General features: G+C 37.8%; 1 protein-coding gene and 1 pseudogene across 1 annotated transcript; both read right to left on the reverse strand.

Moving 5' to 3' along the window:
* Positions 1–158: 158 nt before the first annotated feature.
* LOC138022145 (beta-2-syntrophin-like) lies at positions 159–12435 on the reverse strand. The gene is made up of 5 exons (XM_068869177.1): positions 11637–12435; positions 8051–8279; positions 6884–7080; positions 6435–6631; positions 159–3252 (listed from the first exon to the last, which is right to left on the reverse strand). Exons 1-5 carry the CDS (start codon positions 12403–12405, stop codon positions 3148–3150), a joined length of 1497 nt encoding a protein of 498 aa, XP_068725278.1. The 5' UTR covers positions 12406–12435; the 3' UTR covers positions 159–3147.
* Positions 12436–15038: 2603 nt separating this feature from the next.
* Positions 15039–17271, reverse strand: LOC138020803 (uncharacterized; annotated as a pseudogene).
* Positions 17272–17505: the final 234 nt, after the last annotated feature.

A 17505-nucleotide genomic window follows, 5' to 3' on the forward strand; every position in this document is an offset into this window, starting at 1 on the left:
AGGCAACAAAAACCGCTACAAATTTGCTTTTTAGGGCATCATAATTATACAAAAATCATTATAATATTACACAGAACAAAAACAAGAAATTGTAGAATTATCTTACTCCTGGCACAATTACAATTATTTACAAGACAGTTCTTCCATGAGCTCTTCAGTTACTGCCACTAATAATTTATTGCACTCATTAAACATAACCATAACACTGACATTTAAAATATAATTTGTTCAATTTCAAAGTTATACAATACATAATATGCAAAGAAAAATCACATTGTGAAGTTAAGCATGCAAGTTCATTATAGTGCCATTACTGTCGCGGTTAATGATGCATTTACTTTTAGCTTGAGGCCAATTTAATTCTACAAAATAATTTTGCCCACAAATTTGCTTGAATAGCATTCACAAGCACATGCCTTTCCAAAGTTGGGAATTAAGGCCACATAGATTCTTTTACACTGTCTCATTATGGATTCTTATTTATACTGTCTTATTATGGATCACGACAAATTTTTTTCTACATACTTGTCTCAGAGAAGTTGAAAAAGTTCAAGCGGGACAACGTTCGTTCTACTTATTGTAAGTAAATTGTTAGGATCAACAGATTGATCAATGAATCATAATGTTCTTTATTTTCATAAAGATTAACTCTTTCTAGAAAAAGGAACACATCACTTTGTATCAAAATTTATAAACTTCCAGTTCTTGGCAAAGATGATTCACCTTGTGGGACTGTGTACAATGTACATTTAAGTACTGTGGTATTAGAAAAAACTTCACCACAGCAGCAAAAAACACACTGGCATTAAAAATGTTCATCTATTAACAATTACGATGATGATGTTGATGTTGAAATTTAAGTACCCTTCTAGCTTATGCAGCTAATGAAAACGTTTCGTAAACTTGGATTCAAGGGGAAGAATGACAAAGCACTTGGTTACCTTTGTTATAGTAAACCAACAATGGTTGAGGTTCCAATTGCTTGTTTACTATTACTAGTAGAAAGAGGCCTAACTTCAAACAATGGTTGACAAAGTTAGCTACAGTAAACAAGATTAACTAGCAATAAACAATGCTCTTTTAGGTTGGTTTACCAAAGGAAACTTTACTTCCATTCTACCACCATTGATGCTCTAACAATCCTTGGAAACATACATTTCAGGGGAAGATCTAGGATAAATGATGACTGGTTTCCAAAACAACCAAATAGTTTCTTGGGGGTCCCGGGGCATACTCCCCCGCAATTTTTTTTGGGATTTTAGCCCTTTAAAGTCCCCTTTCCTGTGTTTCTGACCGATTTCTGTAAAATGGTAGAAACTGCTATGTACATGTATCTGTCCCTGCATTTACCACGGAAAACTGAAAACACCGTGTTTACCGAAGGAAAAGTCTGTTAAGCGTAGTTAACTTGGGACCTCAACCAATAATCCTTTTTTTCAGTTACATGTCTAACATTATTATACAAATAATATTACACCTGTTGTTCTAAAATTATAACAAGTAGAAAGCTTTCCAAAATTCCCTTGCATTAGCAATGAAATAATGAATCAGTTGACTTTCAAACAACTGGCATTGTACTGATCACAAATTATTGACAGCCAATCACTGAAATATTTTCCTTAGTAGTACATGTAAACAATAAAATAGTTCCTAGAACATCCTTATTTTCATGCTGAAAAATACCTATTAATTTTCCCTACAAATACTGGTAACTCTGTCCAATATGTTGTTCTTGTAATCTTAAAAAGTCCCACCTTCAACCAACAGGCTTTTCATCCGTGTGTTTATGTTATGGAAATTCACATTGCTTATCGTAGTGATCTGATTGGATGAATTTCAGCTTTGGGTAGATTTTCATGCGGCATGCAATACACCTTATTCCAAAATGGCCACCATCTTAATATTCTTTTGTTGGTATTCAAATTAGCCCTCCCTGCCTCGTTTTTAAGCTCAAAAATCAATAGAATATTTTATCTTGAATGAGGCAACAAGGACCAATTTGTATGCGCATAAATCAGTGGCCATTTTGAAATAAGGTGTATGCCTGTCGGTTGAAGGTGTGCCTTTAAGCTACGTGTAACTATGATTATGGTCCTAATGCAATAATACTATGCACTGCAAACAGTGACGTAAATAATAAAAATATTTCTGTCAATCTGTTCTGGTCAATGCCCTTATGCCAATAATACACTACTCACAGTTGCCTGTGATAAAATCTGTGGAAACAAGTGGAAGCTGTCATAGGCCATAACTTTTTGTCCATCAAAAGATACATGTGCTCATGGAGAATAGCTATAATAATAATAATAATAATAATAATAATAATAATAATAATAATAATAATAATAATAATAATTATTATTATTATTATTATGATCATTATTATCATATTTAAGAGACTTTCAAGAATTCAAAACACTGAAAAATACTCAAAGGTTTCATGAAAGAATACATTGCACATGCTACATTACACTGAAACCTTCATTTAATCAACCTTTTATTAAGAACAATGGTCAGTCCAGCACCCACTCACTGTAAAAAGTATAAAAAGATGCCATGAAAGCCTGAAATAACAAACTACATTCCCTGATTCCTTAGCATTCTATTTACTCAAGGGTCCACTACAAAGGCAATCTAATATTCCAGAGAAAGCGTTAATAGCTTTATATCATTCTTTTTGCTGCTATAGAATAATATTATTATTTTGTCATCTATCTCACAGCCACTGCTGAATGCTTCATTAGAGAAGAACAGAGGTTTGGTTGTGCATGCCAGAAAAATGACTGTTTCAACCAAAATGGCCTGTAGCAAAGCAAAAAAGTGGCGCACATGTTTCAGCCCAATGCCATCAATAAAGAGAGAGAATGAGAAAACAGTGCACATGCTCAAAAACTCTTCTTGTGAAAAACACACAAAGACAATTTACTGTAAGAGCTTTTAGACTAGTGGAGTTGAACATAATATTTTTCTATTTGCTTCATCAAATATTTTGGACGTTGTGTTAAAGTTTAGATAATTCTTGAAGGGGGCAGGGAGTCAGTCTGCAAACGTTTAAAAACTAAAACGACTTAAAGATGTTTCAACGGCTGTTTAAAGTTCTGTCACAAGTTCTTGTCAAGGTTGTAATGCTCTCACCAAGGCAATTACTCAAGCAAACAATCCAAGACGAGTTGTCTTTGCTGATAAGAAGGTGTGCATGACAAATACCACTGGCTTGGGACAGCCATGGAGATCCAATTCCAAATCTAACTCCTGCGGAGACAAACATGTGGGATTCTTTATTTAATAACTGAAGACCTACATCCCAATAGGCTAAATAAATAAATGGTCATTAAAGTGCTACTATCATCAAATTTTGATCCCTTGAATATTAAGGTTTATCACAAATAGAATTCCAGGAAAGATATATTAAAAACGCTGTTTACTGTTTGGAAATATCTGCATTGGTTCTGGAGTTATTTCAGTTTGAAAAATGTGTAAAATATGCAAATGAGAGGACTGATGTTGTCATTCACTCAAGCCAATATACAGTACATGTAGTATCAAATATAATTATAAATAAAGCTATCTCGCTCACTTTGCAGCAGAGACCATTGCAACTTGGTAGGCTTATTGTTCTACGGGAAACACACCTGCGGCTATAAAGAAATTAGTTCCCATGGCAACTCACTCTTTTCCAGTCCCCTCCAACTGGATTTCAACGTTTTTGGTGATCTTACATGTAAGCTAGGAAAACATTTAACAAGGCCAAAACCTCAACCTAACATATCTATATCCTTGCAGGATCATGCAGATGAGCCGCCATTGGCAAATACCAAATGCCAGACGTGGCCAGCAAAGCCTTTAATATCAGGGAGGTCTGGAACCCAGTATGTTGCCATGGTAACAAAACTGGTAAGCTCATGTTGTAGAACACATCTACTAGAATCTTACTGCAAAGAATCAAGCATTTCTGATACAAATTGGCTAAGATATCTTTTTTCATCATATTTGATCAAACTTTGGTTGAGTTTATGACATCATTACTTGGTAATTTGCATATTTTAACAACTTGAAAAAGAGATATTTGAAAATAGTAAACAGCATTCTTCTCATATAGATTCCATGTTTACATGTACAGGGTGTTTCAAAAGTTTGTTCTGATATTGTTTGCTTATATTTCAGTAATTACTGTACCTCTTGGAAATTAAGTATGTTGTTCCTTATTGATTTTACATCGAATATCTTATTTAAATAAATATTAGTAACTAGAATGGCCTCCTTTATTTTTTAGATATTTCTAAGGGGTGGGGCATAATAATGCGCGAGCTCCTGAAGCGTGTCGAGAGTTGGCATTTTTCCGCCCGTACCATAGTCGCCTTCTCGTCTTGTCCAGTGTTTCAAGGGCTGGATCTTTGTACGCTGTCTCGTCAATGATCTTCAGATCAGGAGAGTTTGCCAGCAAGTTGTCCATGGATACAAAAGTTTGGCAAATTCTTCTGACACGCCTTCTTTGAGCTAAACCGCGTTCTTTTCGTCGGTCTGTCGCCTTGAGCTTAATGGTTTTCTAGAATTTCTTTGATTTACATGTACATTGTAGTACTTGGAGGTTAAGGTCTGGCCACTGGGTAAGATGTGTAACTTCGTCAGACCATGACCCGTCATACCTCTCCATACCATCACCCTTGCACTTTGTTTCATCTGGTATGCCAGGGGAACGTCACACTGCTGAGAGCCCCATACAATGGGGTTTTCTGGTTTCGGGTAATGAACTAGATACATGTACTTACGACACTCATCTGTAAATAAGAACTTCTCCCACTCCTCTGCTGTGAGCATGCAGTATTTCCAAACAAATTTCAAATGGGGCCTTCTTTGCTTATCACTTAAAGGGGCTAGGTCACGCAATTTTAGGCAATTTCAGCACTGATCGAATGATCATAGAATTAACTAAAATAGCAAAATAACTGTTCAAAACTGTACAAGAACTCTAACAAAACACACGGAAGCCAAGAACGGACATGTATGGACAAAACTGGATAGGATTGAAATGGATTGAATTTGGGTAAATTTGAAAAAAGGTGGGCACGTCGGCCCACATTTTTTCAAACTTATATCAGTCTGTATCAAAATGTCATTTACACAGCTGGAAAATCATTCTCAGTTGTTACATTGTATGTGGCCGTGATTTTGCAAATGAAAGACTCTTGCTCTGCCAATTTGACGTTTAGAGCTCATAATTAACAAAATTAAACAAATTTTCCTAAAATAGCGTGACCTAGCCCCTTTAAAGGGTGTTTCTTATTTGGCTTGAAAGCTTTCCACTCTTTGTTGGTCAATCTCCGTACTGTTGTGCTTGAAACGTTGATATCATGATGTTGAAGTTTTTAGCAATCTTTCTTGTTGAATTATTACACTTATACTTAACTTTCTTGATTACACTTCTTGCACAGTTTGTCAAAACATATGGCCATCCGCTCCTTGGTTTGTCCTCAAAGGACTTCCTTTTTGACCACTTGTACACCCATTGTTCTGTCTTTTTAAACAATTTGGCAAATTCGTTGACCATAAAATAGCTGCCTGAGCTCTAGCACAAACAGTGACTGCCTGACAGTGACTGTGATTTCCGTGACAGAGCAGAGAAAATCCAAAACAAAGGGAATAAATACGAAAATAGACAATGCGCAGGAAAAATATGGCGGGACAAAGCATGTGTGTTTGCACATTGGGTGCGAAAATTCAAAAGTGTTGTCATTTACTCAAATGTTAGATTGAAATTGCTTTGAACAATTATTTAGATAAATTTATTAACTGAATCAGTTTCAATTAATTTTGCCTAAAGATACATTAAATTCTTGAGACAAAATGCAATTTTCAATCAGAACGAACTTTTGAAACACCCTGTATGTCACAGATAGGAAAGATGAGAATTTTGTCATAGTAGCACATGTTCCAATAGAACAAAATTGTGGCAGCCACAAAAGCCCCCTCAGGATGGTAAGGCATAACACTGATAAGTTTAGAGTTCATTGCAACTGCGTGAGCAGTGAACCATGCAGACTTGTTAAGCACAATAAATACAGTTGTATTTGCCATTAATATTGCCATCTAGAGGAGGATCTCCAATATAAAGAGATAATAAACATTTTTTCTCTATTTTTTTCTCTATAATTTCTAGTAAAGAATAATTATTTAAAACAAAAGGTTTGACTTTTGTTTTTTCATTGTTTTGCATTCAGAACTATTAAGTTTGTAGGATCTTGAACATGGAAAATAACATAGAAAACCTGCCCATTGTTTTGCTAATAAATTCTATCAGTCCAATGGAGACTAGTTCCAAAACCCTCACAGCTTTCAGCATAAATATTTTTCTCCGATTCCAGTAAAATTATGATGTCTATAGTGAGCAGCTCCAATTTTAACAGTACATGTACTAGAGGTACACAGCTGTTTACCTGTTCCGACTCATCTGCTCCAAATTCTAACCAAAGCATTCTTTGTCCATCATCTGCAGAGCGCTTCAGTTTTTCAAATGGGAAATACCATAAGACCTGTGCACGTCCATTGCCTTCATTCACACGAGCATCAGTAAGAGTAAAACCATTATCATAGTGGACAGTCAGGCGAGCATCTTGGTCTCTCCAAGTGACAGCTAACAAAATAATCCATACATAAAAATGACCGGTGGCATTTTCACATCATTCAAGGAAGATTTGAAAAGCTTTCCACACAGAAATCTCAAACAGTGCAGGGTCAATACAATTATCCAAATGAGGCTAAGTTATGCCCAATTGCCCAGCTGGTGACCAAATCACTGGATCTATAGGTAGAACTCGATAAAATAATTCATTCCTGAGATCCTACTGACTTTGATTTCTGATTGGTTAGTCATAGTTTTTCTTACCACAATTGATTTCCTTGATCAACAACGCAGCATCATGAGCTCCTTGCACCATATTGCGAGACCAGTTTGCCAGCTCCCGTGGAGTTTCCACTCTAAACATGTGTGCCTCTACTCCTTTTCTTGTCCCTGTGCGTGTTCCAAATGTCAAATCCTCACTGTGAATATTATGATTAGTGCCTTGACCTGAATGAACCAATCTAAAAAAAAATAAGAATTGTAGAAAACATAAGAAATAAGAATGTAGAGGTCATATAAGCTGGGTTCAGGCATTCCATTTTTTTTTTGGGGGGGGGGGGGGGGGGTTATGCTGTGGTCTGGAAGATGGCCTGTGGAACGAAAATGAATAATACTTGTATCAGGCCTTCCTTTGCCTCTCCTTCTGTTTGCCAAATTTTGCCATACTACACTTGATCCCAATTGTATGCTCAGGGATGTACATGTAACTAAGAATAAATTCATCTGGTTGAAGTTCCTATTGAAGTGGTAAGTTTACGCTCTGAGCATCAAAGGGACCTGGTAACAAGATAGTTCCCAGTGATTTGCAACAACCAGCATTCTTCAAGATGGCGAATACAGGGAAAGAGAAGACATGCACAACAGCACTTAAAACAATGTCTTTATTTCATTTCCAGTATCGATAAATTCTAGTGATAATTCCGCATACTAACACATATTCAATCTTTTTTTTGTTAACACATCGAATGACTTTAAACTTGGTAGAGAATAATTTGAGATCTCAGTCGCTTCAATCAATGGCCAAAATTCAGCTGGCAATCACCCCTTTCTCAAACGGCAATTTTCATCAGCAGCCGGCCCTTAGCGACATCCCTGTATGCTTATCAAAAAATTTGATTCCCATGAGCTCAAATCAAATAAAAAACAACCAAAAAAATTGAGCATGCAAAGTTAAAAACATTACCCCAAAACTGAATGAGCAGGGTTACAAAATAAAACTACAGTTGTAGTATTGATTTGTTGCCATCCTTATAAATAAATTTTAAAGATTCCTACTGAAAAGTAGCAAAGCACCAAAAACTCTTGCTAAATATTCAGCAAAAGTTGTTTTTCCACGCTCTAAAAGGAAGAAACTCTAGAATGAAGAGAATGATGAAGACGATGATGATCACGATTCTGATGCAAAATTATCCAAAAAGAACATAATCGTACCTTGTTGCTAGAAGAGGGTGGCTCATAACGGGAGCACTCCAATCATCTCTTGACCAAGGTGCTGCCACATACAATAACATATCTTTTTCTGTCAGAGCAACAAACACAGGTTTCCATTCTGTATGAGAGCTGTCTCCACCAAGATGAACTTGCTCACTGAGCCATCCCATAGCCTGCACTTCACGATACCCAGTATTTGAACTCAGCATATCATTAACTTCTTCAATTGCTGGGAAAGAGATAACAAATAATTTGATTTTCTCGGCCAGTTTGCAATAAGATCAACATAGCGAGAAAAATGTTCTGCCAATAAGAACAATATTATTTTACAGTGTAGTTTCTCATGCTACATAATAATAATGTCTCTCATTATCACTTTTTTTTTTCCATTTGACACTACTTTTGATTTTCCTTTGCAAACTGAGTTTTGTGCATGCATATCCATGCGCGCTTTCACAAATCTCATTTTGTGCAAGTATGTAATTAGTTACTGTATAACTTCCTCAACATTTCCATTTTTGAGGTTTGGATTATAAGTTTTGCACTTATGAAGTCATTGTGAAAGTCCAATGTTGAAATAGAGGACTGGTATAATTACAGTACACTCTGTAGAGTTTCAAGTTAACCATTTCCTTTGGCCAGAAAGGTTTGTCACAGATTTGAGATGCTAGTGTTTTAAAATGTTCCATAAGTATTTGTGCAATGAGGATGAAATGAACATAACTTTAATGCTCCATGAATGTAGTACTTGTTTGAACAAAAAAGTGTTAATTCTTTTGTTGGAAAGTTTTTTTTCCATTGTTAGGTTCTCAAAGTAAAAACAGGTAGTCCTATTCTAGAGGTTTACGGTATGATGGATTCCAAATTTTCCTGAAATTCTTTTAAAGCAATTGATTTCTTAATCAATATACACCGATCTGTGGAATGGGCCCAAATTACGAAGTCACTGCCCCGCCCAATTTCATTAAACATTTTGATGAAAATTCCTTTCCCACCAGCTTAAGCTGTATCGGAACAACCACAATAATGGAAAAAATAATATGTTCTCAAAATTCAACTCTGTTTTCTTTGGCAATCGCAGAAAAACTCCCACGAAGAAATCTGTGGTGAAGTCTCCCCCTTTTCAGATAATGTCTTGTTATAATCTTCTTTCTCAAGTCTTCTACGAGAACTTTTCCATGATTATACAGCCTTCCACATGCGCTCAGTTTTGTCATGGTATCAAACACAATACCTCTCAAGAATTTGAACTATTTACAAGCGGGGCAGAGACCCGTAAATTTCCGCCCATTCCACAGATCAGTGGTTTTCGTAGTATTTTCTGCTTCATGGTATTGCCCATTTTTAATACATTATAATTATTGCGTTTTGCATTAGCCATCTTTCATCAAAGGTTGAAAATAGTGTTTCAGACCAGGAATTTAGCCAAAGTATGGTATAAAATCAAAATATGTCAGAAGAAAATTAAAAATGCTAATGCAGTTTAGCTGAAAGTTTACCTCAAAATTGTGTGTCTCATTCTCATAGCATAAAATTAATACTGATGGAATAAGAACATTTTTAAAGAAATGACACCTCGAACCTATGATGTCCAAGAAAGTGACAAATCACTTTGCTTTTCACTAATAACACGAACAATCGAAGTAAAATAGTTTACTTAGGAGTGTACAGGCAGAATATTTGATACATGTATATCGTGCTTTCCAATAATGTAAACATTAATTTTAATTGTAAATTGTAATTACAAATTGTAAAATCAGTGTCAATTTGCATCAAACGTCATCTTATTTCAAATCTTAACTGTAATACTTGCAACTGAAGATAATCGAAGATCGCTCAAAACATGTCTTGTTTATAAAAATCAAAGTTGTAGTTCATTATTTATGGATTTTTGACCAATGTACATGTACCATGCCAGATATGAAAAACCGCCAAAAAGCCACTCATTATCGGTGCCAAAAAGGGTGGAAACTAAACCTCACGTGAGAACCAGACTATCCTTTGCCAAAATAGAAATGACAAAGAAAATTACGTCGCCAAAAAGATTGACTGACATACATGTAAAATGGCAAAAATTGCCCGCAAAAAGCTAAAATGGACACTGAGAACAAGTGACCAAACCCGAGCCTCTCCAACGTGCCATCAGAATATTACTACTTTCTAACTAATTCACTCAAAAGTCACTCAACTGTCAAAAATTACTTTTTTCACTTGTAACAATACTTTGAAAAGAAGCTAATTGATATTTTTTTACACCATGTAAGGAATGTGGCTACCTTTTGACAAAAAACAACAAAAAACAAACAAAATACAATTTAACAATAATTCATTGATTCCAGTTAGGCATCCAGCACCCATAATTTCGCTTTTTTCCTTTTTAGAAAAAAAAGTATTCCACCGTGATTTTGGCAATATTCCACCATGGATTACCACAAAAATGGACAATGACAGTCTAAACGCGCTCCTTTGAGCCAAGCCCTTCAAGGTTGTAGGAGTTTTTGAAGTGAAAACATGGGTCTCAGCAGAGGTCACATTGTCAAGCTGGATTTTGAGTCTCTTCTTGAGGAGACTGTGCCGTATCTTAAAGCCCTGGGGAAGAGGCTTACATACTTTAACCTCAACTTCAACAAAAACACTCCGGCATTTTAATCTGGCTGGATTTTCAGATTGAATAATTGGAAGAAAACAATAGCACTTATTGTTAAAATTTAAAAATAATACCAAAATCCAACAGAATTGTCTCCAGAGAGGCTCTTTTTGTCAAACTATTTCTATTGTTCTTTAGAATTACATATTTTAGTCTTTTTAATCCCAGATCAATCAATTATGTAGTACACGTCTTCACAAAAACTAAATAAACAATTTCTACTGGCATTACATTTGAATTGTCATTTTATTTGAATAATTGTGAGATATCGCATTGAGAATGTTGACGATGTTTTCTTAAATTTGCGTGCAAATGCGGACCAGTCTTCTCAAATTATACGAATCGGATTAAAAATTAATACTGCATCCAGTGTCAGAAGCTGCGTTTTCGAATTTTTTACTTTCTTCAGTAAACGAGCCTTCAATTCTAACAGAAATGCTTCGACTGTTTACGCTAAGGGAATTTACTCACCGACAGAGAAACAATTCGTAAACAATGCAACCACTCACAACTACAACAAAGCAAAATTTGAACATCTATCACAGCTGTTCTTTTGATATTCAATTAGAAATCCAAAGACGAAAGCGGAAAGAGCGTAATTCGATGGAATAACTCGAATCATTTTACAGCCAATATTTGTCGGCTTGACAATTTACTGAAATTTAAAACGAATTAGAATTTCAAAATGACTTGAGCACGAAAATCACACACACACGTGTTTTAATTAAATATGCCACGCACTTAAAATGTTGCTAAACACAGCCTAATTTTTTGTATAATTGTTAACCATCACACAAGTTGAAAAAATGTGGTTTATTTCCCAGGTGAAACGTGACTAATATTTCAACTCCCTTACGAACTGAGTCGCAGACATGTACAGATAATTATTCAACAAGTAAAATTGGCATATTATCTTTGACATACATACATACAACATACCTGGGGCAATGAGCCGTGTTATGTTTGTGTGGATATCTGTAAACCATTGATTAGCTGCAGATGGATCCTTCCCTCTTAAAATACAAGCCGAGCTGCCGTCGGGATTATATAGTTCGAAAGTTCTTCCAGGATTTTCAACTTTAGGGGATACATGATTTGTCACGAAGCAAAGCTTCAGCGGGATTTTCTTCACCTCAATGCAATTTCCCTTAGTTTCGGATCCTCCTTGCCCCTCACCGTTAATACGAGCATTAGTAGCTGCACTTGCGTTTAGTTCAGCTGTACGGTGAAAATAAGGCGTCACTTCTTTAACATATTTAACGGTCAAATCAACTTCTTTGCCGGCACGTTTCAGGGCCCTAACAGCTTCGTCGTGTGTAGCGTTGCGGAGGTCTTCTCCGTTGACTGCCAAAATCGCGTCTCCTATATACAAGCTCTCCGTTTGATCTGCCGCTAGACCTTTGAAAATTTTGGAAATAAGTATAGGCATCTTGTTTTCCTTCCCGCCCTTGATGCTGATCCCCAAACCTCCCACTTCTTGTTTTATAACTCGCACTATGCGGATTTGATCCGCGACGGTCTGTGGTGGTTCAACATGGTCGTTCGCTTCTGGCGAGCGCGGAGGGCTCGGAGAGGGCGGTTGACCATTCACTAAAGAGTTATCTTCAAGATTAAGAGTTAAAACGTCGTCATCGAGGGTGGCTAACACCCGTTTCCAGCCATCTTTGGAGAAAATTTCTAGCATTCCCGAACGTGAAGTGGCAGCCATTCTGGCTTCACATTCCTTCCTTTCAATTTATCCAAGAAGTCTGGTGCAGAGTCAAAGTGAAATTTGTGAATCACATGGGAAAATGAACCGGAAACCATGCATTCCAAAGCGTGTTTTTATGACTTCCCCAGACTTCCCTTAGATATGAAAGTGAGAATCCCATTGCGCATATCTGTCACTGGGTTTTAGGGTGTGGGGAAAGTCCATTTTCAAATCTCTCTTTACATTTCTTTCATCGTAACTTCCCGGGTCAATCCGATCTTCTTTAATTAAAGAGGCTGTGTCACGCAAAGTGATGTAATTATAAAAGACAGCAAGCTGCTGCAACTGTGGCGATTTCTACACTGGAAAGACTAAACGAAGATTACATGACAGAAAAACTGAACACTTTAAGGCTCTAACAACGACCGGACACAACATCAAATGTACTTTCCTTCGCAGCCCGTCTTTCGGGATGTCACGTAACGCTCCCTCCAAAAGAAACGGCTGCTCACATTGGAACCACATTCCTTTCGCATTGTTTTCATGGTCTATTAAAACAACCATGAAGGTAAGCCAATTGAGTGTGACGACAATCATTCATTGTGATTTTCTGGCAGCCCCATGTAGTTATTTCGATTGAGACGCCGAAAAAATCTCGACCGCCCAAGAAAGCGTATTTATTTTCGGCGGCAATAGTACCCATAATTTTGCAACAGTATTCATTACTCGAAACTATTTGTGTATTTGCCGGGTTTCTTCCGCAGATCGAATCTGTGTTTTGACCTAGGCAAAACCTAATGATCATCTACCGTAAGAGAAAGCCTTGCTATTACCTAGGTTTTTCACAGACGTGGTCAGATTTTGACTAGACTTTCGTTTGCTTTGGTTTCACCTCTGTTGCGTTTACGTGCATAGTGGCAGTGGAGAATACGTGAGATTTATAAAATTGCGTTTAAAGGAACACTTGATTCTGAAGTCAATAAAGATATCGAATAATGTGATTAGATTTAGATCCTTTCATTCTTTCAGTTCTCCACTTATTCTTGCGCTCATCAGGAGTTTCAGTTAGGGGGTCCGGGGGCATGCCCCCCCCCCCCCCCGGGGAAATTTTGAATTTCTAGACTCTCCCAGACGCATTTTCCTGCATTTTGAGTTCTATTTTTATTTTGCTTCGTTGTTCCCAGAAGTCAACCAATTTGAACAAATTTGAAGAAAATTATTTTGTAATGAGTTCTCACAGGCAACTATTTCATCAAAGAGAAGCACTTTTTCAATGCTTACGTGAGAACGTTATTTCCCCACTTACTGTTTATTTCTCTCTCGTTGTACCCGTGCAGTCCATGAAACTTTTTTTTATAAAATTATTTCATGAATGGTTATTGTATTTTTAAAATGGCCAAAATGCAATGTAGTTTCAGTGCAGGTTTAATCCCTGAATCAAATAAATCCTGAACAGCAACGAACCTTTTCATTGCCGTGACTTTAACTTCTTCAGTTCCCACCGCCTGCTACCGTCTGACCTTGTTGCTCCGTCGGTAGAGCGGCGGAGATCTAACCCGAAGGTCATGGGTTCAATTCCCACCCCGCTCAGAGTTTTTCTCTGTCCTTGTGTGGGCCCATTTCCATCAGTAGGGCTAACGCTCACATGGTTCATATGGGATAGAAATATAGCACTTCATATTACACTCTATTCAGTTAATTCTGTTTGAAATATAAGTGCTACACGGCCAACGTTTGTCTAAACGTAACCTTTCCTTGAACGAACCTTTTACATTACCCTCATCTTGGTAAGATCTTGAAAAACGTGAAAGCAAGCTATACTTTATTATTGTCACAAAATGCACAAGTGACTTAAACAGTGCTTGTAAGCGAGTGCCTAATATCTAATAACATCTGAAGCCATGTAATTCACAACTCCGGGAGCTTAAGAGCTGAGCTTTAGACTCCGCCTGAACGCTTGCTACTAAATGTGAACAGTAAACAAGCCTTCGTCATTTACACATTTTGCGCAAATAACACATCACTACTGACCACTACTTGCAAAATAATTTCGGCCCTCCCAGGGGGTGGGGGGGGGGGGGTCCTTGTTCCCTTTAAATATTTGCTTTTGTTCCTTTGTTCCCCAAATCACTTTCAAACTTGTTCCCAACTTTTTGATCCCTAAAATTGTTTTCAATTATTTTTGTTCCCTTGTTCCCTAAAATATTTTGACATTGTTCCCCTGTTTCCCAGATCAAATTAGCCACGTTCCCTGTTCCCCAAAACCCCTGGGAGGGCCTCTATAATTCAAGTTAGCTAAAAGAAAACTGAAAGTTGTGCCCCATACCTAAATACAAGTTGTAATACGGTAAATGTCTACATGTACATTATAATTTCGAAACGTCTGCATTGTTTAAGAACAAGTGCAATTCCCTCAAATACTGCATGAGTGCTTATTATTCACTGTCACTTTCAAAAGCAGAATCGTCTGAATCATGACTCGCTTAGATGTCTGTAAGTTTGAAAGCTTCAACCAACAGCAGCTTCCACCTCTGCTTGAACATTTGCTTCTTAAACTTCGTTATTTACATCAACCTCAAGATTAGTTTGAACAGCAGAGTCTAAAAGAATGGCTTGAACCTCACTCTGCATATTTCCAGAAGAAACAGCACCTAGATTTGTAGGTCGAGGAAGCTTCCATCGTTTCTTTGCTTTGTTCCAGGCCTCCACAGCTTCTTTAACAAGCTCCTGTGCCTCACTGACAGTGGTCCATGGATAGAGATGAGCAGGAGTGCCTCCAACATCTGATTTGTAATACTGCTACGGAGTCTGTTCTTTATCCTCTTACACAGCACTAACTCCCCTCTCGGGCCATGCGTTTGACATAGGAAGAGAAAGAATTCCTCCACTGCGATCCACACCAACTTGGGATAGAAGTGACCACATTCTCTGCGCATTGAAAGTAGCCTCTTCAGACTCCACTCAGTCGGGGTGACGTTGACTAGTTCCTGAGGAATCTGCTCTTTCCACACAAGAAGATCATACTTTAATTTCTCCCACTCTACCTTCACTGGCTGTTGAGCTTCTTTGTCACCTGGAAAATAATGGGTTGACGATGTGCCCATTTCCTTCGACTCATAGCTCAAAAACTCTGATGTTTCACAGTTAGTTTGGAATGGCATTTGGGTTAAAGATGGCGAATGCAGAGACCACTGGCATTGAATCCTTGAAACCAGAATCAATGTTCTTCCCCTAAGATCTTGAACGTACGTCTTCAGAAGTTTGCGAAGAACTTGTATGTCGTGGTCATTGCTTTTGAACTCGCAAGTCCCAGGCCGCCCATTCTTCTGAACATCAAGCTGAAGTTTGGTAATGGGGGTTTCGTCTTGTGCTATCCTTGTTAGCTTGTCAGTAGTGTAGGTGATAACTGGTAGGATATGGCCAAAGTTGACAGTACCTCGCTGAAATAATCTTCTTAATGCAGCAAGCTCTGGAAGGACAGCCTTTAAAATGTAGATTGTACCAATGAACTTAAAGGTCTTCGTTTTGGACAGCAGATATATGACACCTTGTCATCAGCAAGATTTATGGCCTGTATGATTGGAACAAAATCTTCGTGCACTCCATCTACAGCATTGCCGGTTGACAGCTAACGAGTTCCGCAAGCTTTTCGGACCTTTTTTATCACTACAGAGCTTGCTTTTTCAGACAGCCTCATCTTGCGCCACAATTCTTATGCCTTTATCAGGACAGCAGTCCGTTTTGGTGATTTGGCAAGAAACTTCCAGAGTTGCAAAAGCACTTCTTCGACTTGTGCAATGTACTTTGTCCCATCACTTGCACCAGCACAAGCAAGGGCAAGTCTGTGACAGACACAGTGCACGTTGATCAGCTTGCTGTTGAGTTGCTTCAGTCGGGCAGCTACACCCGTTCTTTGGCCAGTCATCACTTTTGCACCATCACTGACTAGACTCATCAGCTTCAAAATGTCAATTTCACATCGGTTGAGATTGTCGGAAATACACTTTGCAATTGTCTTGGCATTGGCAGATGATGAGTCTTCAAATACATTGTCGATGAAAACAAATCTCACCCCAGCCTCTCCATCATCAGATACATATTGCGCGAAAGCTATCAACTGTTCCTTGACTGCAATGTCTGTCACCTCATCAACTAACAGACCAAATTAAACTTTTGATTTCTTTAGTGCCTCGACCATTCTCTGTTTCAGTACTCCGCCTAAAATCAAGAAGATCTCGGTAGTTGACCCAGCGGAGCGATGATGAAAATGGTTCATGTTATCAAGCCCAAGCATTTGATAACTGTGAGAAGTGATAGAAACTTCTTGTTGGCCTTCTCTTCTTTACCCAACCAGTACACCGACATAAATTCATTCTGTAAGACTTCATCCTTGCTCTTCACCTGCTTCTCAACTTCTTTGTGAAAAATTAACCCTCTACTCAGCATCTCTGCCTGACCAGCTCTTGTATGTTGAGCACTTTTTGCATGATCCTTGAGAGCATCTGTTTTCAAGCGCTGTGCAGGGATGAGGTTGTACACCTTGCTGTTATTCTTGAGATTTGCAGTGTTGTGCTTCTTACACAAAAAAAAACAAAACATCCCCGCGCTTTTTCATCAGCCGATTCCTCCTTGTAAATCAGCCACCAGATACCAGAACATGAATCAAAGGCCACGTTACGATCACTGATTCATTGGTGCTTGAAACGGTCTCATTTGAGAGCGGAAATTTTTTCTTAGGCTGATAGAATTACTTCTATTACAAGTGTAATAATTGTGGACAATTTCTGAAGGCCCAAACAGGTTTAACACAGAATCATGATCACACACATCAGTGCTCGTCTCGCTTCTTACATACGATTCCATTGGTTTTATAACGTCTGCCATGCTCTCACCAGATTTTGAAGATGGAGGGGTATTTTCCTCGACTGGGTGAGATATTTGTCTGGCTGATTTCACTAACTAATGAACTACTTTCTGGAAAAAGATAGAGCATGAGTTTCCGGAAGTAAGACACAAGACAAGGTTAAAAACTTGACATCTTTGTACTTAAATCGATTCCCGAACGATGCACTACTTGCCGACGCAAAAAGGAGCATAATATCAAAGTTTAACCACAGA

This window comes from Montipora capricornis, chromosome 10, assembly GCF_036669925.1.
Source record: "Montipora capricornis isolate CH-2021 chromosome 10, ASM3666992v2, whole genome shotgun sequence".
NCBI lineage: Eukaryota > Metazoa > Cnidaria > Anthozoa > Scleractinia > Acroporidae > Montipora > Montipora capricornis.